This window comes from Rhamphochromis sp. 'chilingali', assembly GCF_963969265.1.
Source record: "Rhamphochromis sp. 'chilingali' genome assembly, chromosome: 9".
Taxonomy (NCBI): domain Eukaryota; kingdom Metazoa; phylum Chordata; class Actinopteri; order Cichliformes; family Cichlidae; genus Rhamphochromis; species Rhamphochromis sp. 'chilingali'.
Window position 1 is genome coordinate 15,535,123 of NC_137936.1, and position 25,681 is coordinate 15,560,803.

General features: G+C 40.8%; 2 protein-coding genes and 1 long non-coding RNA gene across 5 annotated transcripts in view; 2 read left to right on the forward strand and 1 right to left on the reverse strand.

The window, feature by feature from the left end:
* camk1b (calcium/calmodulin-dependent protein kinase Ib) overlaps positions 1-3,093 on the forward strand; it is a 41,886-nt gene extending 38,793 nt beyond the window's left edge. For all 3 annotated transcript variants that reach the window (XM_080892459.1, XM_080892460.1, XM_080892461.1), the window contains exon 12: positions 85-3,093. In XM_080892459.1, coding sequence (XP_080748585.1) covers positions 85-185 — 101 coding nt within the window. In that variant the 3' untranslated portion in view covers positions 186-3,093. The remainder of the gene's footprint in view (positions 1-84) is intronic.
* A 433-nt stretch (positions 3,094-3,526) lies between these two features.
* On the forward strand, positions 3,527-19,582 carry LOC308403204. Its single transcript, XR_013972884.1, has 3 exons — positions 3,527-9,028; positions 17,531-17,700; positions 18,150-19,582. It is a non-coding gene; the product is annotated as an uncharacterized lncRNA (long non-coding RNA).
* On the reverse strand, positions 16,220-25,641 carry ccdc3b (coiled-coil domain containing 3b). The gene is made up of 3 exons (XM_080892464.1): positions 24,919-25,641; positions 21,225-21,399; positions 16,220-17,629 (listed from the first exon to the last, which is right to left on the reverse strand). The coding sequence occupies exons 1-3, from the start codon at positions 25,275-25,277 to the stop codon at positions 17,336-17,338; spliced, it is 828 nt and encodes a 275-aa protein (XP_080748590.1). The 5' UTR covers positions 25,278-25,641; the 3' UTR covers positions 16,220-17,335.
* Between the last annotated feature and the right edge of the window lie 40 nt (positions 25,642-25,681).

Here is a 25,681-nt window from a genome sequence, read left to right on the forward strand (position 1 = left end):
CCTCTTTGGCTGTGTGTAACATACTTCACCGTTTTTAATGTCAGGTAGATTCATTACTCATATTGTCTGCTTTATATCTCCCAGAGGCTTGCTGTGAGGGAGGGTGCTCACAGAACGTCGACAGCGGAGTAGATGCTCTGTCCAACTGTCCAACATACCGCTGCCACCCGACCAGCAGGGTGTGATCCATACATGCTCCACCTACTTATCTAATTGATCCCAAGTCACTTTCCAATTTAAACTCCCTCAGTGGCACCAGAGGCGCTGTCTCCCCACTTATCTGGTTGCTGGACTACTGAGTCATTCCAACCTCTCGTCTGCAGGGGGAGCAAGTCAGCCCAGCCTGAAGAGGAAAGTCATATACCCGGTTGAAAGTGGAGGAGGTGGAAGAATTGATGATAACGATGATGATGCACCACAGTGGGTGATTTTTGGGATGAGTTTAAAAGGAGGAGAGGATACCAAGCAAGTGGGGGAAGGCGAACTTTTCCATCATCGTTCCTGGGGGGGATTGTTTTTGCCGAAGCAGAACAGAGCTTGTTGGACACTGTTTTTAATTGTTGAGGTTTTTGTTTTTTGAATTCAATTCGTCTCATTGTTTGTTTTTATTGTTTTGTATATTTGTGTGTTCCTTCCTACTGTTAGACTTTGAAGTACAAATCCAGAAACAATATCTGCATGATCAGGAGATAATTTCCCAATGCATGCTTTCCTATTTCTAAAAACATACACTGTTTCAGTAATCGCAGTACGAAAACAAAACAAATGACGCAGTGCCAGAACGACGGAGCATTTCTGGCATTTTTTTTGCAGCATTTGAAACAAAAACTGAGTCAAATCTTGTAATATTACAGAGCTGCATTCTGTGTCTTTAAGTCATGCTTTTAGACAATCAGCAACAGAATAGTTTATGCAATGAAAACTCCATTTATTTACTATGTAGCCTTTCTCGTGGTGATACAGTGTTTCCATGCAGTGGTTAGGCTCTCTGAGAGGGAAAAGCTTCTCCATTTATCTTTTGTTCACATTTGTTTTTCAACCTTCAACCTCTTTAACCGCTTGCACACAGGGATTTCTCTTTGTCTAAGGTGCCTTTAGGATATACACTATGATGGGTCTATTGGTGAGAGTTGTTGCAACAGAACCTCTTTCTGGAACTTCATATTTTGTACATGTTATACTTTGAGCTTTAAGATGTAGTTTCACGGTTAATTACTGTAATTTTAGACTGGATGCCTGAAGACAAAATGTAAGCTAATGATATTTTTCATTAATTGTTAATGAAAATAACATTAAACTCCTTACAATACGACAAGGTAAATCAACAACAAGGGACAGCTTTGACGCTGGTGTTTACAAAGACCCACTTTACACCCTTCAGTGCATTTTATGTAAGAATAAAAAGTAAATATTTCACATTTATTACATTCAGTTCCCTTTAAAATCCTACATGGACAAACAGAGTTTTATTGGTCCTTTTACTGGCTTTTATAATGAATCTTAGTATGTAAATGCTGGAGAATCTATAAATGTTCATTTAGTGTGTTCATATTGGTTGCTGCAGATGTTAAGGTGTTTTGTGTGCATTTAATTGGATATTCTGTACTTTTGCTCTGGGACCTGTTACAGTGGGTCCTGTCCTGAGCTCAGCGCTGTCAAAAGCAGTAAAAGCGATGATCTCTGCCCTCACTGCTCTCTCATTGACTTTCAGCTGATCATTCTTGCTCATGTAATTTAGTGCTGGTTACATATGTTTGCATGATGTTGTTTGAAAATTGTGACCGTTTCTTAAATTGTACAGCCACCATGAGATGAATGCAGATAAAAGGAAGATGTTTCTTTTTATTTGACAATCGTTTAATCCAAATCCTGTCATGCAAATGAGTAAAGGGCAAAGAAAAAAAATAGTAACATTTCAACAGGTTCAAACGAGTTTAGTGTGCTGCTTCAAAAAATAATTGTTGAAATTTTCTGCATATATTTGGGTAAACATTGTACTGTATTTAGATGGTAAAAAAAATGGCAAATTATTTTTTTCAGGAATTTGTTTTTTTTTTTTTTGCGTGAGTTGTTTGTATGTCATGAAGCAGAGGAAAGCAAACAGACGTGCAGACAGACTAATTTTGGAGCAGTCAATATTAAAACTGATCCCGTGCTAATGAAAACAGCTCTAATTTGAGTCGTTGTTGGCCGTGTCTCCTTTAGACAGCTACAACACAATAAATAAAAAAAGAAATGGATTTAAAATGTTACTTCAAACCCTCCATGTAAATATTCTTTTCTTTTAGCTGCCCCTTTTAGGGGACACCACAGCAGATCACGTTGCTCTCTCACCCCGTCACTTGCATAATCCTTTGCATGTCCTCCTCCATTAAATTAAAAACTTAATACCCATAGAAAACATATTGCAGGAAAAAGAAATCTAGTGATGATGAATAAGAAGATGGTTTGTTGTATTTAACATGCAAAAAAATACTAACAGAAGTCCTTGAAAGTTCTAATTTGATTCTCTGCTGAGGCAACAAATTGAAATGTGCAAGGAAATTAAAGATTTTTACATCAGGGTATAGGGTAATAAAACACATGATGGGGAAATATAACTGTTATCTGCTCAGTCAGCCATGTTTGTAGGAAAACTGCCGGAATGATATCGGGAACATGTAGAGAAAGGATGTGCTAATGACCTCACAGTTGGTTTCATACGTTGCTACTGCTCTTGACAAATTTCATTTATATATTTTACACTGCGCCAGTCTAAAGGAGCGAGACAGTCTTTCTCCTCTAACAGCTTGTAGAGAATGACCAGTGTGTGGTGACAGTTTGTTCTGAGTGTTTGTACCATAATTATGTTGCCTTTTAATAAATGCTGTTTTGAGCTGCAGTACCTACTGTATACACAGATGCAATGCATCATGGGTTGTTGAAAAGTGACTATTGCTTAGTGTGAAAGCCAGTGATTTGTAAGGGAAGCATACATTAAAATCCTTGTCTATGCATTATGGAAATGAGTTTGTTTGTCCGGGGAAAAAATACATGTTGAATGCTACATTTATGCTTAATATGTAGAGTTCAAGTGTGCTGGAAAGTGGAATAAAAGGATTTCATCTAAGGTTAAATGACACCTCAGCACATGTTTTATATCATTAGTTATGATGTTAACTAATGCACTGACTTAAGATTTAATGCATTTACATATTCGATTTAAAAGGAGTTAGCTCGATTAAACACAAAACCTTAAAATCAAAAAATTGAATTTTTTCATTAGTCTGATTTTTAGTTTATTTTTTTTAATTCAGCAGGATTGTTGGTTGTTACTTTCTGTCAGTTTACTACTAAATAACCAGTTATATGTTTCAGTTACAGTACACAGCTGGGGAGGATGTGAAAGTAATTTTAATTTCATTAGGCTAAAGGCAAACTCCTGCTAGCGTTAATTACCACAACAGGTTTTTGTCTTGTTGTGAATACACAGCACTGTGCAAAAGTCTTGAGCCCCTAATAATTTCTTTATTTTATGCTAGGAATATAATAGGAATGTGTGCAGTGATTTACTGAAAGGTTCACACATACATGGGGGTACAGTATATAGGACAAAAACAGTTTGAAAGTCAATATTTGCTGTGACCACCTTTACTCTGAAACACATTCTGAGCACTCTTAAGTCAACTTTCTTTAAGTAGTCTTCAGAAATAGTTCTCCGGGCTTCTTGAAGGGCATTCAAAGCTCTTCTTCAGATGTTGGTTGCATTTTCTTCCCACGCTGCTTCAATTGTCATGCTGAAAAATTAACCCACTGCCAGTCAGATGCTTTCCAGATGGTATTATATGATGGATCAAAATCTGATGTTGCTTTTCTTCATTCATAATTCCATCAGTTTTGACAAGATCTCCAACACTACTGGCTGTCAAACCGTGAAAGAACCTCCATCTTGTTACACATTATGTTATCACTTCATTAGAGTGTTGAAGCTGAATTTGAAGAGTCACAGTGGTGTGGTGGTTAGCACTGTTGCCTCAGGAAGGTGCCATCTGGGCCTTTTCTGTGTGGAGTTTACATATTTGTCCTGTGCACATGTGGGTCTCCCCCCAATCCAAATGATGGATGGCACTCCATAAGTCCTGTTGCCACTAATTTTCAGTCCAGTTCTTGTGTAATCTGGCATACCGCAGCCTTTTTTCCCTGTTTCCTTTCCTTAAGAATGGCTTCTTGGCAGCCACCCTTCCACTGAGACCATTTTCTGATGACGCGTCAGTGAACATAGTTGGCTCAACTGAAAGGACCATATGCGTCTCTCAGGTCCTGTGTCTGGTCTTTTCTTATTTCTTAAAGATGTGACTTTGTAAATTTCCCAGACACAGTATAAATGCACAAACAGTAAGCCCCCATTCTGCCCTTTGATATTTGAAGTCTTAAGAGCTGTTTCAAAGTCAGTCTTGTTCTTTGTCTCGAACGGCAAATCTGCAAAACAATAACACTACAATGGAAGTGCTACTTTACATTTCAGTGGTGAAATTCAGCAACAGTTGATCTCATGAAACAGTTCTGTGACTTGAGAGGTTCCTCATGAATGTTAATTTAACAGTCTGCTACTTGAAGCCTCTCTCATCCTCTCCAAGGAATGCTGGGTAACTGCGGCTTGCGGTTTGGCCGCCAGAGCGATGCGCTGGTGGGAGAGCGGAGAGTGAGAAAGAATCTGGTGGTCGACCTCATTCAGGAGACAGTAGACGAGTAAAAATTATGTGGTCAAACCATGAACACGGGAAGGATTCAAAAATAATGGGGGATAAATTTCACTGATCACAAGGTAGAAAGTGCTGAAAGAAGCAGTTTATTTATTTTTAGATGTGGAAGACTGAGGGAAAGTGAAACCTGACACGACAAACTTGTAAAACTAAGGCGAGGATGCGCATCTTCATACTGGGGTTCAATTCCCATTAAAACAGAAAAACAAAAGCATCAGCACCCTGGTGAGGATTGTGCATAGTCCACATCCTCCTCGCAGCACATGCCGTTGCCCATGCTTGTAAGGAATGTGAAACGCAGACTTGATGCAGTTAAGAGCCAAAAGAGAGCAACACTGCTATGACAGACTTGGTCTCATCATTTTCAGGTTGATTTATCTGCTGATGTTGAAAGCTGCAAAGATTTATGTGTCGCGAACAGGGCCCAAATCAGACCTTAAAAAAACGCTCCACCCAAACAGTGTCACAGCACTGTGAAGACGTGGTGAATAGGTAAATAACTATGTCAGCATGCTCGAAATTTCTAAATAAGCCATTAGCATGTTGCCGTTGAGAGGTGGATATATAACCTTGTTAGCACAAATACAAAGTATACAACTCAGGCAAAAGCTGATCCATTCTGTAGCTGAGCTTTTACAGTCTAAATCAAACCGATCATTCAAGGTGACTGGCATTAAGTTACCCTCCAATAACTATGAAGATAACTGATAAGATACTGTAGGTCACTGGAAATGAAAGACGAGCTACAACTCTGTGAGTTTATGCCTTCTGGGGGAAAGCGGTTCTCAGATTAAATGCCTCTTTATTAAGCTTAATTACTCAAGGTTTTACCTTACTGTGTTGACTAAAGGTTTGAAATTAAATGTGTTGTGTACAAAGGAAAAAAAGCACTAGCACACAGGCCTCACGTCTGTCAGCAGGAACCTATTGTGCTAATATCTGTCAATGCTCTCAGATTTGTACGACCGTTACATCCATGCTGTCCATCAACACATGTGATGTCACAAGTATGACAAGTTTTTACTGGTTTGAACTGTTCGCTCTTTTCCCACCCTTTTCCCTGAAAAGAAAACCATTCGAATAAATACTTGTCACAATAATTCCTGAGGCCATTCGGGAAAACTAAACGAGAGGATTGAAAACTGCGATAAATAAATAAGTCAAAGTAGGTGCATGGATTCAAAAGGGTGCTGGAAACTTTCCTCTGTGGTTTTTAATCCATATTGACATGATAGCATCACATAGTTGCACACCCTAAAGGTGCTATATTAGGTTTACATTGGGTGCATGTGGTGGACTCATTGTCATGTTCAAGAAACCAGTTTGAGATGATCTTTTTTACACTTTATGTTATCCTGCTGGAAGCAAACATCAGAATTCTGTTAATGTCAATCACTATGTGACCACAAGTGATGGACATTGTCAGCAGCAATAGTAAGGAAGGCTGTGGCTTTTAGACGCAGTTGATACTGATGGGCTCAAAGTGAATATGGTGTGGTCTTCTGCTGCTGTAACCCATCTGCTTCAAAGTTCAAAGTGTGGTGTGTTCAGAGATGCTCTTCTGCATAACTTGGTTGTTATTTGAGTTACTTTTGCCTTCCTATCAGCTCAAAGCAGTATTTTTAATCAAAACTGCTGCTCACTCGATATTTCCACTTTTTCTAGATCATTCTCAGTCAAAAACAGAAAAGGTTTTGTGGGAAAATTCCAGTACATCAGACTTGCCTGCCTGAGAGTAACAACCACACCACAGTCAAAGTCACTTAAATCACCTTTCTTCACAGTTCTAACGCTCGGTTTGAACTTCAACCAGATGTCATGACCATGTCTACAAGCCTGAATGCATTTAGTTTCTGCCAAGTGCTGAATATCTGCCTGCAATAGCATTTGTGCATGCATAATAGCAAATACCAATTATTCTGCTCTATTTTAATTCATGCTTTCCCAAACTATTTTTGAGTCTCTGTTCCAAAATATATTTCTTTGGTTCTTTTTGGACCCACTACTGAAGTCTGAGAAAAAATCTGGGAAAATTTAGGCTGAAAATGACAAAGTGAAAACGTAATTGCCTTCGTGGAGGTCACAATTATTTAAGTGATATTCCATTCCCAGACAAATATGCTGGTGATTTTTATTTGAAACACTTGTATGATCTCACCAAGCTCAACAAGCAGTTTAAAGCAGCATGCTGAAGGAATAATGAGAAAATATTTGCAAAGTTTTACAGAATCTCTAAATTATTTTTAGAGATTCTGCACACACTCACACACACACACACACACATTAGGAAGACCAACAAATGCAGTGAGCAAGCAGTGGCTTGACAAACAAATAGCTGTGTGGATGGCTTTAGATACCAAATAAACACAGAAACAAACACACACACACACATTCACTTTCCGCCCTTTTCAGTTAATCGCTGACATGTTTTATTCACTCTAAGTTGTGCATTTGTCTTGGATGCAGCTTCAGATAACCCCCAGCATCCTTAGCCAAATATTTTCTTTGGAAAAACAGACAAATAACCTTAACGTGCACAGATTTTCCAGTTGCATGTCTCTTCAGTTCTGTGGCCTTGCATTGCTTTAGTTGTAAAACCAAGTTGTTTGAATTTGAACAATCCCTGAGGTGCTGGAGCACGGCGGAAGGCTCGAGACTAAACTATGCAGTGAGCTCACCCTCCTCTTCATGCCCTGGAGATGAGTGACATATAGTTTGTGAACAATTCACTCACTGTGGATGAGTCATTTTAGCAGAAATGAGTGGGAAAGGATGAAAAGGGCTTTCTTAGGAGTCTCATATTTAATAGTAGTAGCCAATAAAGCTGAATTCCAAGACAATATTGGCGTGCGACGTGTGACGACTTCTCTGAAAAACATTGGCTGTATCCTGAGACCTTCTTGGAGCACTTACACGGTGAACTGTAGGCCCTGAAGCCGAAGAACCACAGTTTGTGAAAAGCTGCAGCCCCTCAAGTCCTGCATGACTCTGCAAACCACAGTTGGTAATAATAAACAGGATGGAAAGAAGGATGAAAAACGAGAGATGGAGAGCATCTGGCAGAAAGAGAAGAGCCACTAATTTTCCACTTTTGGGAAAATTCAGTCTGCAATTAGGGTCCAACATCGCCAGAAACTTGACATCCATGTTACTTACATTAGCAATGCGGGCCCAGACTCCGGCCATGAGGCGATGGTAGACAAAAAGGAAAGCCTTTGTCAGGAGGAAAACACAAGCAGTGCAGGAGAGATGAGGTATAAAATCATTAGAGAGGTTTTTTCTACAGGTTTTGCACATCTATAAAGGACGTGCGTGGATCAACGTGGACATCAGACGGGATCCGGAGAGGAATTCTGAGTTGCCTGAGGTCACAGTGGGTGTTAACTCTGTGAAATCAGTGTCCGTGTGAATAAAATTTTCAGATAACCCACTTTTACTCATTCATTCAGGTCATTAGCACAAAATTGTGCTTACGTTAAAGAGCAGCCACTGAAAAGCCTGCAGAAATGAGAGCAGGGCCCTGTTTCAGGAAGCCGGTTTAGTGGAAAAACTGAGTAAGTATACCCTGAGTTAACGAAAACTCTGGGTTTTCGGTTTCAGAAAGCGAGTTCAGATGAAGCCTCAGTGAGTCACTATGACGACACACTCCGTGAAGCTAACCTGCCCCCTAGCAGGTTTACTACAACTAACCCTGACTGTCTCCGCCCCTTTGTCGGAAACCTGACAGTAGGAAGTGTCGGACATGGCGTGCCCCTTCCTTGAAGAGCCAGTAGATCGTGAAGCCCAAATTCTCCACAGGGCTCTCCGCCGGGAGAGAGTGATCAGAGCGCGTTTGGACATTTTATCATTTCCTGATGATTTTCTGTGCGAACGTTACCGTACGACGTACGAAGAACGGCCCGTTCTTCGTACGTCGCTTACTACATCCAAGATCAAATGACACATCCAAGATCAAATCATCGCGCTAACCGTGAGCTCGCTAATCCGGTTCCCCGAACACACCTGCTGTTGACGATTAGTACAGCTGGACGCAGTAATGTGACATCACTGGGTGTCGTAAAAGGGGCCACGCATCGATAGTAGAAACATTGATCGGCAACCCTCTGATTGGTCGGCGAAAATGTCGACGGAGCGCGCTCGGCTCGGTATTTTTCGGCAGCAGAGCAAGAACTCTTGAGTGAGGGATTTCAGGAGTTTCAGAGTTTAATCAGAACGCAAGGGAACACTGCAAAGGCTGCAAAAGCAAGGAGCGAGGGCTGGCAGGAAGTTGCTGACAAATTAAACTCGTAAGTAATTTAATAATAACAATAATAATGGAGTGGATTGATATAGCGCTTTTCAAGGCACCCAAAGCGCTTTACAATGCCACTATTCAGTCACTCTCACATTCACACACTGGTGGAGGCAGCTACAGTTGTAGCCACAGCTGCCCTGGGGCAGACTGACAGAAGCCAGGCTGCCATATCGCGCCATCGGCCCCTCTGGCCAACACCAGTAGGCGGTAGGGTAGATTTATTATATTACACTATATTATCCAATATTATATTACATTATATTATAATATGTTATATTTTATCCTCTTTCACATTAGAGCCACGACAGGACCCACTAGAACATGGGAACAGGTAAAAGTGAAATATAAGAATATCCTACAGAATGGTAATATTTATCACTTATATTGCTTTTAGTCTCTTGGAAAGAGACCCTGGAATAATCTGTTTGTTTATAACAGCAACCAAGAAAAGGGCAGAGGAAAAAAAGACAGGTGGTGGTCCTGCACCCCCTCGTCAACAAGTTGGTTAAGTGAATAATACCCTCACGGGAAAATCGATATCTCTCAATGAGCACACTGTCGCGCTGAGCTAAAGGATCCTGTCTATCCCGCAATATACGCTGAATTCTGAGGACTCTCCTTATCAATCTTGCACCTTCCGCAATGGGTGGCTCGCGTATACGGACAGGACATGGCTGCGACAGGCTTCCCAAATCCACCTTCGCTTTTATAGCCGTGGTCTCTCATCTTGATTACACGAAGTAATTTACAATTGCTACTCTGAAATATGAATTAAATCTGTAATAATCACATACATGTAATAGAATGTTAATAGTACATTTCCCTTTTTTAGGAAATGACCTGTATGTATCTGTGTGAAATCAATAAATGGATCAGGTGCTGCATTGTCTTTAGTTACATTGATGTTATTTATTTATGGTGAAACAGTGGTGGAATATCGCTGTTGCTTTCGTATGAATGACGCGGACATACCTGCGTGGCCGCGATCTAATCCTGTTTACATAAAGTAAACCTGCTCCCGAGCAGGTTTACGCTTACGGCTCTGTTGCTATGACAGCAAGTCCCGGATGAGCTTCGGGGAACCGACTGATCCAGGATCACGCGAAATCGTCAACAATCTAATCCGGCTAACCTACTTAGCGAGGTACGAAGAACGGGCCCAAGCTCTTGTTCCGTTGGTTTTAAACACACTGCGGTCCGTGTTCACTACGCGCTCTTTCTCAAGAAAACCGGCTCGAGCAGACACAAAGGACATTCTCAGCCCGTTACACAAAACCATGCACATGTGCGAAATTTAAATAAATAATTTACTGCCATATTGAGATTATTGTGTTGAAATCTGGGGCAACACAAGACCTCTCTACAAAAATATGCACAATTCAAAAAAGACCAATAAGGATAATACATAATGTTTGGTATCATGAACACAAAAATACCTTTTTGAAAAAATCTGTTATAAAATTCATGGATTTGGTCCAATTTAAGTTAAAATTTATTTTGTCTGCTGATTCACATTATGTGTATATACATGTGCTGTTGTATAGAATAAGAATATCATTATGTAGGTGATATAACAGAGTATTTATCTGGGGGCAGCACTGGATAAGCCACTGCTTCTTTCCTGCTACCTCTCCAACACCTTCTCTTTGTGTTGTACAGACCATTTTTATTTGTGTTTTCCATTTTCTGTTTGTTTTATTGAAATTGTAATTGTTCTAAAAGAAAGAAAGAAAAAGAAAATGACTGCTTGTGCATTCACAGACTGCAGGTCTGAAAAGCTTTTTCACAGTGACCAGTTTAAGTTCTGGTGATATGTTCAGGCTTATTTTACAGGATAAGTGTGTGCAGAAGGTGCAAGCAGTGCTGTTGATTGCACTAATATTAAATCTGCTCTGACACGCTTAATGACTCGTGCCAATATTTTTTTTAATTGCTTTAAAAAAATAGCATTCACAGCTGTGTTTTGTTTGTGCCGTGTATAAACTGGGTTTGGATAAACATTATGACTGGGATTTAGAAATTAAGTCAAGATAGGAAAGATAGAAAGTCTAGGTTTGAGTTGCCAAGTATTGGAAAAAGAAAAGAAAGGCTCTTGAAATGTTTGCTCTCTCTTAAACACAATGGAAATCATGACCTGGTTGCTCAAAATCCACAAACCTTCTTCTGCAGAGTGACACGTTGGTGGGTATAGTTTGGTGGTGGGGGAAAAAGCTCCTTCTATGACAAATACAACCTCAAAAAGGAAAAAGATATATATAATTATATGGTGCAGGTCAAAGGTAAACATTTGGCACTGTGGGGTAAGCTGTCCCTTTAAGCTCTGCAAAAAATCTGATCCATTGATTTCTAAAGCTGTAACATCCAGCCTACAATTACTCATGCCTGCAATCAAGTGGAAGGATCCATCACTCTTGCATAGAAAAAACAAAACAAAGCAAGAAAACAGTCGACCCACATCACAATACTAAATCAGCTTCAAATCCTCAACAAATCGCTCACAAAAAAAAACCAAGAAAAAAAACCTGTAAACATCTGGAGTGGAAAATATGGCAACGTTAACGCAAACTCCCCCAACTATTAGATAGAAAAACAGAATAGCATTACTAACAACAAACACATGAACTTGAATTCCTCCTGTTTGCCTTATGGACCCAGTCATCCACCCAGACAAAGAAAGGAATCAGTACATACAAGTGCACCCAGAAAGAAAGGAGGTAAAAGTGGTAAGAGGAGAAGAAGCTAAGTGGGGGAAAAAACAGTTATCAGTGAAGGTTAAAGCAGCAGCTTACCTTCAGCCAACTGGTAGAGGAAAAAGAAAGAAATACAAAGAGTTGGAAAAGAAAATACCTCCAAAGAAGATAAACTGTTTGTGCCCCTGAAACGATTTCTGAAAGAAAGATGTGTGATTTAGTCAGTAAATGCAAACATGAGAAATTATTTCCCCGAGTGAGCAAAATCCACATACTCAAACGTGAGACAGAGCCCATTCATGTGCCACACGTGGACACATGGACAGACAGCAATGAAAAATCTCCTCCCCCTTTGCTGAAAGTACAGCTGGTTAAGTGTAAGGAGATGTTGAGGAAATGTTTGTAGATGTTATTGTGGTGGCAATGAAAAACTGAGAGACAGAGCTGTGTCTCAGTGTTTAGCCTTTCTAACAGTATTATCATAGATTTGGATCAGTCAGTTAGACCACTGTAGTCCTTAAAAAGAGTGCAGACATTCATACTACAGAGAGGATGGCTGTTACCTAAAAAATTGATATAACCACCATAATATCACCTGTTGGTTTGTGGACGCCTCAATTATTTTAATCTATGTCAAATATTTATTTATTTATTTTTGTTTTTTGGAAGCAGAAGTAATAAGCTAATGCTAGTTAACTTGGTTAATCCACAGTCACAGAGGCCTAGAGACCAGTCGTCGACTCCCTGGCAACCTCCAGTCTTCTAGGAAAAATATATATTCCACAGCCAGTTGGTGAGTGGTTTCTGCCTGTCGCCTGGTGCAACAAAACAAAGCCTGATTGAAATTGTTTTGGCTGCTAGCAGATTGATGCTGCCACCCACAGTTTGCATGAAAAATGCCAACATGTCTGCAAGCACTTGTCACGTACTCTCTGAGCTGTAGAGAAACTTGTGAAAGGTCAATGCAAACTGGAAGCAAAGAACGTTTGCCTCCCTAGAGAATGTTTGCAGACGACTCAGCATCCTCTGTGCAAACTACAGGTGACTGGTGATCAAGGCTTTTGCAAGGAGGTATTCATTGCAACCAGTTTTAACAGCTGCCAGTAATCTCTGACAACAACTTGCCAACTAGTTGGGTCACTTTTTTTTTTCTTTTTGCCTGTCCCATTTGGTTCTTTAGCCGTCAGAATTGTTGTCTGAAGACCAACAAGGATACCCAATGGATTTACTTTGCCAAATGGATCATCACGGCCTTGCCGTATTGGTCCATTTGATCGACCTTTGTTGTTATTATTTATTTTATTTTATTTTCAGTTGTAAACCAAGGGAGAAAGAAAGATGAAGGAAAAGAAAAACAGAAGGGAAGAGGGACAGTGAGAAAGGGCACTTAAAAAGAGAAAGAAGAGAAAAAAAACTCTCCTGGATCACCTGTTGAGAGAAAAAGAAGAGAAAACAAGCAAAAAAGAAAAAAACCAGAACAACATACTAAACACAACAACATCACGTTAATCTAGCTAAGTGTAAACAGCAGTAAATATTAAATATTGAATGTTGTTGTGTAGCAAGCAGGACCGACAGCGCACAATGTGCTTGGAAATAGCAGCCAATAGAGGTGTAGTTTATGTCTATGAACAGTGAACACCCGTGTGCACACCTGTGTGGATCAGCGCGCTTGTATTCAAAAGGTTTCCCCATGTAATGGTCTGCTAGAGGAAGTAGAGAGCCATAGCCCCGTCCCCCAGGGCATGAAGCAGGCATGGAGGAGATCCAGGCCCCAGACATCCAGAGGCCCCAGAGTGTGAGAGCCCAAGGAGGACCACTGGAGGGGCATCCATGCCACCCTCCTGGGAAGAGCTGAGGAGAGCCCCAGATGAGGGGTCACCCAGTAGCCACGGAGCAGAAGCCAGAGGGGGCTGCAGTGGCATGCCCGCCGGTTCTGCTGGCAGCCAGCTGTGCCAGAGTGAACCGAGCCGCAGGCCCAGAGGCTGGAGGCCCGAGGGCCCCCTTTACCCCAGAAGAGGCCTGACCGAGCAACAGGCACCAGGCCCCGCCAAGTAGTCACCGGGAGTGAGCTGGTACATACCTGAGCGCCCAGCCCCGGACACCAAGAACCACCAACGCACCGACCCCTGAGGGCATCAGTTACCGGCAGGGAGTGTGGTGAGGGGAGATAGGCCTGGGAGTTCCCAGATAGGTGGAGTGTAAGACCTGACCTGACACATAGACACAGACAAACAGGCACACACAGATACAAACATGCATTCCCACCCTCATGCACACATATACAAATACTCAGCACTCACCCAACGTAGGGATAGACATACATGGACACTGTACACACAATCACACTCCCCAAAAAAACTCTATACCCTGGGTCCAGGTACCCTCACCCCTGGAGGGGGGAAACGGCACCTAGACCCAGGAGATGTTACCCTTTCCCCTTGGGGTGGAGGCAAGCAACATGTGAGCAAATGTTTATGTGGTCAATACTTGAGCCTATCCCACCTGCAAAAGGGTGAAAGGCAGGGTACACCCTGGACAGGTCGCCAGTTAACCCAACCCCATTACCTGCATGTCTTTGGAGAAAAAGCCAGAGGACATACAGAGAACTGTTACCTCACAGGTTTTAATAAAGTTAATTTGAAACACAAAGCTCTGGGTTTCTTTGCTCTAAAGGAAAAACTGCATACCCAAGGGCCAACCCAGATAATTATCTACAGAAACAACAAAGTCAGTGTTAGGTTCTGAGGCTCAGAGTTAAAAGTTCTCTGCAGGACTTCTTTATGTGAAGCAGTAACAGACTGCTAAGTGTAAATGCTTGAGAAAATCTGAACTGCAAGGTGGGGAAAACAAAGAATAAAATGCAATAACCAATCAGAAAATATACTGGAATTATTAATATAAAAAAACAAAACCAGAGAAAAATAACAGCATTTAAAAAGGAAAATGGGGCCAGATAAACGAGCCGTGTTCACAGAAATGCCAGGTCCTGTCGAGGTGGACCACCACTGTGCAAACGCATTGCCTGACATCTGTTTTGCAGCTTGGTTGTGCACGGTGGTTTATGTTGAGAAAGCGGTGTGTGTATATCATCTTTGGCTCAGATCCATGTGATCTTGACAGTTGGCTGCAGGCAAGGTTGTCGGATGCGATGGTTTCACAGGGAGAAGAAAGAGTCAACAAAGCAAAGACGAGGAGTGTGGATCTAGTCTCTTTCTTCGCTCAAGAGGCCACGTGATGCTTGTGAAGAAAAGCATCATGGTCTGGTTTACTGCAGAACAACAGAACTGCAAGAGACTTCCTGACATAAAATGTGTTTGAAATGTGTCCGTTTTTCATTTCTCCTCTGGACACACAAAGAGAGGGGGCTTCCCCCCGTTTTATGCGACAGCAGCATGTGGAAGAAATTTGGTTCAGCTCTCTTGGAAATTTTGTTGAAAATTTCATCTGCCAAGATGATTTTGCATTGTATAAATGTTCATTGTGAAAGTTCACCAGATTCAAGGTGGACAAAAGTTTGAGAGCAATGGGTCAATGCAGGGTTGATTTATTTTTAGGATTGATGTTTCTTTTGGGGTCTGTGAGAACTTTTGATTTATTAGCAGCGAATCACACTAAATATGTTGTGTATGCCAGAAAGCATTTATCATTTTTGACTGGAAAACACAGAAAGCAGGAAACATTACGAAATGAAATCATTACCACTCTGCAACACAGCTCTTTCAGTAGTGGCTTTGTTCTGCTGTTTGGCTACATTTATTAGAAAGTATCAGTGTTGCAGATGAAAAGAACTTAGGAACATTAAACTCGGTTGGACTTCTGAATGCAGTCATGTCAGGAAACGAAGACAAAGAAGCATGACTGCCTTAAACTGTTACATGAAACCTTTTTCTTCTGCTGCTGATTGGACAGATCTGGAAACAGATCCAGAGACCAACACTGCAACGCTGACTTTTTTCAAAGTTACAGTACTGTGCAAAAGCTGTGAGTCAAGCCTCATTTCTTTATATTTTCCTTCCAAGGAGCCAGCCTTTCTTGTCATTTTTAATTTAGTTCAGGTTTCCTGTAGGTGTTTTTCTTTGGACATTGGCTTCTTTTTCACTCATTATCAGCTCAGTCTTTGTACCTGACCATGTTATGTTTTTTTTTATTCAGAACTGGTGGAATTATAAATGCAGAAAAGTACCATCACATTTTCATCCATCATGCAATAGCATCTGTAAGGCATCTGATTTGCAACAGCTTGATTTTTTCGGCATGACAAAGATCACAAATACACTGCTAATGAAGTAAAAGCAAAAAAACAAACAAAAAAAAAAACACAGGGAAACTCTATCAGTCATGGATTGGCCTCCACAGAGCCCCACTCGGTTTTTGGCAATGTGTTGAAAAGAGGAAAATGATGAAGCATAAAGATCTGATTGACAAATGAAATAAAAACCTCTGACAACTGCAACTTTCTGTAAAAATTAATTTATTCCAAAAAGCTACAGTCACTATTACAAAAGCTATTGTATCGGCGAGGCAAGCCAGGTGTTTACATTGTAGAGAGAGCAAGATCATATCAAAAGCAAATACAGAATGTATAACAAAAGCAACCTTTTTTTTTCTGACACAGAAAAAGCCAATCCCGTACCATGCCAGGCTCACTGGCTGGAATATACGAAAATGACACTTTGATTCAGTACAAATCACAGATTAATGTGAACTTGGAAAAATGCACTCTTGGGAGAAACCCCCCCACAAACAAATACTGAATTTAAAAATATTTTTCACACCTTATTCTTTGGTATATTTGTTGCTCCTCGTAAAGAGAACTAGATCAATATGCAGGCCTGTAACCACTTACCCCACACATGCTTATTTTAGCTCACCAGCTTGCACAGCCAGTAATTGTGAGCATCTGAAGTCAACCTAATGCCATGCACTTACAAACTTCTGAGTTAATAAAAGGTTATTTGTACCTCAGCACTCGCAGGAAACATAGGATCATTTAAAACAATACATGCCACACTGTCACATATCCTCTCAAAAGTCAACGTTTGATTTGAAGAATTTTGACAGCAAAACCAAGAAAAAAAAAACAAACAAATTCTAAAATGTATACAATGCTTGTGTCCAGCACAGAAACAAGAAATATCAGATTTAGATATTTCATTTCCAATGTTTGAACATTATCTCCCTGTTGTTTGGGCATTCAAAAGCTTTGAACTGTGAGCTTTCTAGTAGTTGTTTGTGCGGCCACTTGAAATAAACTGAAACGGTACACACTGGTATAAGTTGTGGGTAGATTAGGTGACAGTACAGTCGTGCAGAGAAACAATGATGTCACTGGCACAGATCAACTGAACCACAAACTAAAGAGTGAGGCACTAAACTTTGTTGCATGAGCAAAGCAGAGGAATCATCCTGCGGGTTAAAATGAATGCTTCTTTGGAAATAAGGCGAATCTTGTGGAAGACATGAAGAATACAGTGGCTTTCATGCTTATTCAGAGTTCTTAGATCTTTCTGTCACCTCGCCCAACATTTCACTTGCTATTGTTTCAGTTTGATCTGCCACTAATGCTTCACAGAGAGCACTTCTCCGTTAGTTAACAGGAAGAAGCTCTAATTTTTTAGCTTTTTGGAGAGGGCCTTTTTAATCGGCTGGTTCTTTTGGTCCTGGGTCGTGTCCTGATCGGGGTGACTTTGCGGCTTCTTCGATTCGTAAATCTGTTTGAAGCTGAGGGTTTGCTGCTCTTTTGTTGTTTCTCGCTGAGCCTGGCGTAGCAGACGTTTCATGGTCTTCACCTTTTCCCTCAGGTGGCCGTTGGCTTTCTCCAAGGAACGCACTTTCTGGGAGAGGGTCCTCACCCTCTCTTCCTCCTCAAACAGAGCCTTCTGCACGGTGGAGCACAGCAACTGCGAGGAGAAGGAAAACAGAGCCAAATACGTTTGTATTACCTGAAAAAGCACGAGATGTCTTACACTAGGTAAACGTGAAAGGTTACAGTTAATCTCTCATTATTCCAGTGTTAGCCTTATTCTGCAGGCTTTCCCACAAATTTTCATCCTGCGCTGCAACTTGAGTGAAATCATAGTTGGCGCTTTATCCCACAATGAATCATGCTAAATGCTAGAGTCAAGTCAAATCTCTCTGTGATACATTTAAGATGTAACACCTACTAGATCTGTTGCTCTTGATGCCAGAATCTAATGAGAGAATCATTCATGTTTTTAGTGCCAACAGCTCATAGGTCTTCCAGTGTTTTAGCTTTTGTATAAACAGCAGAGAATTTCTCGCTGTGTAACTGTGGCAGTGAACTGTTTTAAGCATTATCGTGTAGCACAAGTCCCACTCTTTATGTAATACTGTGGGCAACGGTGCAGCTCTATAGCAACTAGGGAAAAATTGTTACACAACATACTTTTCCCATTTCAGTGAGACACCACTGTGAGATGGAACCTGTGACAGACATCCAAAGGCCTGGACCATTCCTGGGTGAAAAAACGAGCTCCAGATGCTTCAGAATGCATGCCTGTCTGCTTGAGTGTGGATTTCCGTAGCAGATCCTAATGCTTCCACACGGGCCAGCATGAAACACTGATGTAAATTCTCCTTCATCAGATAACCACCACTCATGGTTTTTCAGGAAATGTTAAAAATGTGCTGCCGGCTGCCTGCCCACATCGCTGCTTAGTACATTACTTCTCGTTATATTAGCTGTGGGTTTTGCCCATGTGCTCTTCCATATGTCCCAGAGCGAATTCTGTGGAAATATTAAACTTTACAATGCAAAGAATGAAGTTTAGGAGCTAAAAGAAATGTTTTATGAAGCATAAAGTGTAAAGTGGCACATCTATGTTTTTGCGCACACGTTCAGTTAGAGGTGGACCAAAAGCAAACCTGCTGAACCTAGAACGGCGCCATGGATGGATTAGATGATAGCAGCTAGTGCGAAAAATTCATAAGTGTAATTCATCTTCAACATACTTTGTATTAAACTGTTAAAGTCTTTTGGGAAATGAGCTTGGAGAGACATGACATTCAAATTTGTATAATCAGGATTTGGGAGATATGGTTTTTCGGTTAGATAAACATCTCTCCTGTATGACACATGGTGTCAAACTACAGTTGTAAGGATTTATAAGAACGACGGGAAAAAAACTTTCAGCTTCTGCAAAATTTTCTAGTTGATTGCCATCAAGTGAAAAACTGATAAAATTAAGATGATTTAATTACAATTGTTAATTATATGTTTGTTTTTAATATCTATTTAGATTTAATGTAAGGGACAAAATTTGTGTGTGTTGTTTTTATTTGTACACCGACTCCTCCTACACAATAAAGAGCTGAGCAACCAAACTTGGCACACAGGTACATCTTAGGCCCCCAAAGGGCTCAATTTAGTGATTGTCATGTCATCAGGTTGCCTGGCAGACACATACGAGTGTGCTAAAATCAACTGTTTTTGTCTTTGCGTACGTACATTACCTCAAAAAAGCATCGTATCATTTTACCTTCACGCCTAACAGCACAAACCGGCCAAACATACTGTAGCTTGGGCATGTCGTAGTGCATTAAATATATTCTGATGTTTAAACCCCAGAATGGCTCAAGCTCAACATGCAACACTGTTAAAAAGATCCTGCCTGCCTCTTCTGTGAACCACACTTTTCTTCTTTCTTTCTGCATTTTTTCTAAAGTTTCTCTAAAATGCATCCAACCAGCACAGACAATATCCAGGACTTCTAATGTGTCTGATCTAAATCTGTTTTAACCTAATTACTGAAGCAGTGTAGGATGATCTTGGCACAGAGCTTTGAATGTCCTTCATTAAACCTGGAGATCTATTCCTGAAGACTACTTAAAGAAATGACAAGAAAGCTTGATGAGAGAGTTCAGGGTGTGTTGAAGAATAAAGGTGCTCATAATAAATATTGACTTTCAAGCATGTTAAAGTTTTTGGTGTGTATATTGTATTTTTTTTTTCAGATGTCTCAATAAATCACTTCCCTATGTCACATATTCCTAAGAAAATATAAAGAAATGAGAGGCAGCTTGAGACTTTTGCACAGTTGGACCGTATGCAACCTGAAGCTGCGGTCTTCCTACATTGTGTGATCAGTGTTGGCTCTGTGTCCTATCACTGGCTCAAGACTGTTTTTGGCCCGTTAACACTAATATTTCACCATCAGTGTGAGAAACAAAACTGTGGGAAAATCCCTGCTTCTTAAAATAATGTTTATGTTACTAATAACGTTTAGTGTTAAATCACAACATGACGTCACCCCATCTGATTTACTCCGGTTGACACTGGACTATAAGATGCAGGACATATTATCCAGTCTGATTTGACTTCAGGTCAACTGTCCAAACAGCGGTCGCTGAGTAGCACTAAAAGCAAAGTCTGTTTTTATTTTGCTAGAACGAAATTTAATCACCAGAGTGATATAACAAAGCGGCACCGATATCAAGACGTCACTCTGTAATTATAATCACAAGCCGGATCAAAAGAAAAAAAAAGTTTTCCATTAATGGAAATACAAAACTATGTTTTCTTTTCTTTTTTTCTTTTTTTTTAACCCATGGCAGATTCTTTCTTTTATGAGTAGTCAGCAAATGAAAACCAGACAGGAGTGAACTGATCTGAACCGGGGGGGGGGGCTTATGCCAAAAGGTTTAAATTCATTAAAGGAGATAAAAGAGCAGTGAGCGGCTGGAAACCCCTTCAAAACTGACTCAGTCGAGGTTTAGGAGAAGCACGTGTAGACACAAACATGCTTTAATCATTTCAGCAGTGACAGCAGGGGCGTGAAGCGGAGACTGAGCTGGTTCATTAAGGTCATGTTATAATCTCATGTGCATCATTAGAAGCATTACAAGAGTAAGAGTGTGGCACTGCTACACCACCGATCTGCAATCATGAGCTTTTTTTTGTAGAAAATGGCCACTTACTTTGAAAATATTTTAATTATGTTTGTTCTACTTTATGTAGCGACTTTATTCAGGATTCTTTGTATGTTTTTGTCCTTTGTCCCAATTTTTATCTAGCCCAGTGGTTCTCGAGCCACTGCAGGGATGGCACGTTTGCTGATGCTATTACGCTAACCTTCATTTAAGTAAAGTTCAACTGCTGGATGCAGGCTGTAAATTGTGGGGTGTGAGGAATCAACCTTTGTCAGCCCCTGAAACGAGGCGTGCCAGAAAAAAGTTTGAGCACCGCTGATCTAGCCAAACCTAAAGAAACGTGCTTCTGGTTTCCCATGCTGTAAGAACACATTAAGGTCCTTTGAACAGGATGTCAAACTGAATACTTTTCACATTTACCACAATGCTTGTGGCTATCATGTCCTATAGTATACTTTTTTGCCTGAAGTACTATGTGGGAAGCCACCAGAACTTGCAGCAGCTAAATGAGAAAAACACTCCCCTTCTCACTAACTGGATTTAAACAGATGACTTCAAGAGAGTCAAACATCAAGTCTCTCTTGGTGGGTCTGAGTATCTGCATACCCGGCTGTCCTCCTGAGCCTCCCACTCCGGGGTAAAGGTGTGGACTTGAGTTCCAGGCGTGCAGTTGGAAAACTGGAAGAGGCTAGCAAACATGCGGTGATTCTCTGCGGTGTCGATAAAGATGGGGTCCTGAAAGTTCACTCCGTGGGGGACGATGTTGTAATTCTCATCCATCCTGCATGACAGAAAGGGGAAAGAGTCTGTTGATACAGCGACGAGCAAGAGTGAAATGTGGGCTTTCAGTAAAAAAAAACAAAAAACCTCAAATGTGTGGAAACAAACAGATGCACGCAGACAGAAGAATAGATTGTGTAACATTTAATTATCACCAGAAGTCCACTCAAAGCAAATAAATGGACTTGTGCAAAAATCGCTATAAGCATTTTGCACAAGTCCACTCAGTCAATGTTTGTTTGTTGTCTGAGAATTTAGGCATTTAGTATTTGTATGATTTTCATATATACAATTTCTTTATCTGGGGGAAAAAAAGAAACACATCTCTAGAGAATTGTTAACAGGTCTTGTTCTATTTTTATGCAAATTGAAGCATTATGCGGATGACTCAAACCAGCGAATGACAAGCCAAAGGCTTTTACAAAACATGTTTCATATCTTCAGGAAGTCTTGAAGCAGTGGGTTTCCATACATCTGGATTCCATCTCATATCCCTCAAGGGACATCAAAAGTTTGGCTGTCCCTATAGGAAGCTGTGTGGGTGTGTGTTGTATATGTGGGTATCTGTGTGTATGTTGAAAGAGCGAGAAGAAAGCTGATGTTTTGCTTCAACAGAAGATGTCAAAGGTGAGATGTAATCACAGTCACTGTGAGGTCTGAAAAAATGAAAATCCTTTTTCTTTTTTCTTTTTTCACAGAGTATCGGTTTAGTACATGATCGAGAGTGCAAAAGCAGCATGCGTACTTCAAAAACCTTACTTTGAGTAAAAGTAAGTATAGCTTTCTCCTCCTTCAAGGCTCGGTGTTAGGTTACCTCATTTTTACTGTAAAAGTTACAAATCCTGAAAAAAATGAACTATAAGCTAAGGTTTTTGCATCGAACATATGGCTAAAGCAGAACACTCAATCTGTCTCATTTAAAGGTCCCGAGGGAGGTCTTCAGTTGCATTTTTCTCCATGCTCAGCTCTGTCCAGGGAGCTTATACTCATGATTGATTGGAAATACTATTTTAGTCAGAGACTATGCTTTTGGGGCTTTTGCAACAGGAAATGAACATCCACTGGAGACTGTGATGAGAAGTTTTCAGTTTGGACTTGATACTATAGTGTCTGGGACTTGATGTTGTACTCCACTAAAACTAAACTGATCTGTTTCAGGTTCAGGAAACAGGAGGTGCCTCGACCTCGCACATAGCAGAACATGCAAACACAATTTGTTTAAGCCATATGTCATCTCCCATCTAAACCATTTGATTTAATACTCTCTAAATATTTGGTTGCTGTGGTGTCAAACACCACACGAAACTGAGACTAAAATCTATTTCTTCTTTTTTTTAGGGTGCTAAAAGAATCGTTGGAAAATAAATCGATTTGCTACGTTTGCAATCACCAGGAAACTTAGTTGGATTGTTTAAATATGTAAATATGAAGCTACTAACAGCATAACAGCATATGGCTTCGAATAATCATCCTCTCACTCACCAGGCCTGTGCTTTCCAGAAGAAGTAAAGGGTGTTCTTCTCCCCCACTTTCGCCAAGTGCACGCTCACAGGGGATTTTTGGATCTTTCTATTAATGCTTTATGTCTTGCTTAGTCACACACTTCCTTTGACTTTAGGAAATGCTGCTCCTGGCCAGCCAATTAACCCCCAGATTGCATCACCCCCTGTTAAACTGTAAGGTGAAATTTTCAGGCTTTGTTCTGATCTCTGCAATTTTTTTTTTACATGAAGTTACGAGTCTTGCCACACACTGTCATTTGATATGTTGTTATGACAGTGTAATAACTGTTCCCATCCCAGTAATTACTTGGGTTCTTGAGCTTTTTTTGTTTTTTTTAAAAACCATCTGTTAAAAGCAGTACACTGGCAGTCTTTCAATCCTAGATGCCCTGAAGTTAAAGGAAAATGTGGGCAAACATATTTGGGGGTTTTCCTCCATTATATCTTTGGTAAACATTGACAAAGACCACTGTATTGCTTTACTGAAGTAATCATGGCTTTTTAATTATCTTCAGGTCTCCACTTAAACACAACTCTGTTGCGACTTGCTCTAGGAAGTTTCCGATAGCGGTCACCTGCCCCGATTACAGGGATAACATCCGGATGGTTTTCACCATCACAACAGGGGGACGGCAAAGCTGTCCCTGAAGGTGTGATTAACTCAGGCTAGTAAAAAAAATCATATGAAAGTCTTTTTGCTATCACCACTCACAGCAAAACACTATCACACATGTGCACGTAATTCTGCATATATGAGGTGTAACATGTGCTATAAAACATTATTGTTGTTGGCTCTGCCACATACCCTCATGTGGGACAGACAAACTTTAAACTTGAGGAATGCATTTTTAGTACCCCTCTCTGAATATCCTGTCTCTTCATCTGTAAGGCGTGTCAGCACACGCTCCTTTTGTCAGGTGACACACTGGTGCATATATGGAGGACAAAAGGTGGTCGTATTGACCGCTGGTGTGCTCATAACTCTTCACAAATTCTTTGTAATTTACCTTCAAGCTCTTGGAAATGTCTGGCTCTGTAATTACACTAGCTGGAAAGCAACAGACGTTTCCTGAGCAACAGTGTTGTTTCTGTCCAACACAGACATTTAGGAATTAACTTGTTGCATACTTTTCTTTTCTTTTCTTGTCTTTTTTTTTTTAAATCTGGAAATTGGTTGGTTATTCGGCACATTAACCAAATTTGGGATGGTGTCACAGACAGATAATGACTGAAAGAGAATATGCTGTATGGGGGACAGGTGCCAGTTATCTGCCTTTGAGTGAACTTCGAGTGCGAATTCACTAAATCTGTCAACAATACTTTGTTTCCATGACAGATCTCAGCACAGGCCTGATGAGGTGCTGGTTTTCATTGGAAAGAGTGCTACGTGACATCTGTGGATTTTGCATTATTCATAGAGAATAAATCACATCTGCACTTAATGAGGATGAAGAAAACTTAAACCTGCTAGTGATCATTATTTTTCATCATATAAAGCAATGACATGGCTATTGACTAAACCTTTTGTTCTTCTATTCTTTAAATATTTAACTGTCTCTTGTGTCAAAGAGGACCTAAGAAAAAGATGGACAGGTAGCCAACTTAGTCAGGTAATCATCTTCTGATTCTCATATAATGCAGTCAAATGCACATTTAAGCGTCTTTTTGACCTGTAGGAGATCATCTGTCAGGGACAAAACACACACTGCATATTTTAGTGTAAACATATAAAATCCTTAAACGCTGTCTCCCTTTGTCTATATTTCCACATTGAATATATAGGATGTGTGAAATTAAATGCAACATTTGAGCTAAGCATCTTGTACAGGAGGGCCCGATTCCTAGTGTATCGTTTACAGTCTTCTTACCAAATTAAACTAGGCGCTTGCAACTTAGGTGAGCATGGTGTTAAAGTCTTAGGAGTGAAGCTTAACTGAGACTGGCATCAAATCAGACTACAGCTATCTGTTATCACGCGTGATTAATGCCATACCAACTTTATTCATCTGTGAGTTCACCTTAGGAAGAAGTAGTAGTTGTTGTCTTTGGTGACGCTGTAGGAGAAGCAGGGGAAGTAACCGAGGCCGGTGACATTAAACCTGGAACCCGCAGGAACCTCCAGCATGCTGCCCCACGCCTGATCGCACAGGAGCTCAATCTCGGCGGAGAAGAGCAGGTCAGTGTCGTGCTGCCACGGCAGATAGTTATACACGCTGTACGACTCCTTGTGCAGCGCCAGCACCTTGGCAAACACGATGATCTCGGCCAGCTCGGCACGGCACGCTTCCGTCTGCGGTCTCCAGTCATGGGGTAGCTGACACCCCCAGCTCCCCTCGGGACGGACGGCTGCAAAAATAAACGCCAAAATAATCCACATGTTGTGACAACGAGGAGACAACCGTGAGTCAGGGAGGCGCACCAAGGCGCGCAGTGCTGGTGATGGATGAAATCACTGAGGGAAAAGAAGAAGAAAAAAAAGCTGCAGGGATTTCGCTACAGGCGCATACTTCCACCAATGCACAATTAATATTTAGTTTCAGAGTAAGTTACTTAGGAAAAAAATTGTTTTTGAGCAACAAATTAATCCCGTGTATCCTTCACCGTGGTCCTACTACTGCCTCCAGCCACAATTCTTTGCAAGTGGACCAGCCCATTCACCTCAGCATCCCCCTGTAAAAACGCTGCCTCTCACCTTTAGGATGGCAGCAGGAGGAGCAAAGACAAAAAAGGTGCTCTTTCAGTTTCAAACCTACATTTTCCTGTGAAAACACAATAAAGGCA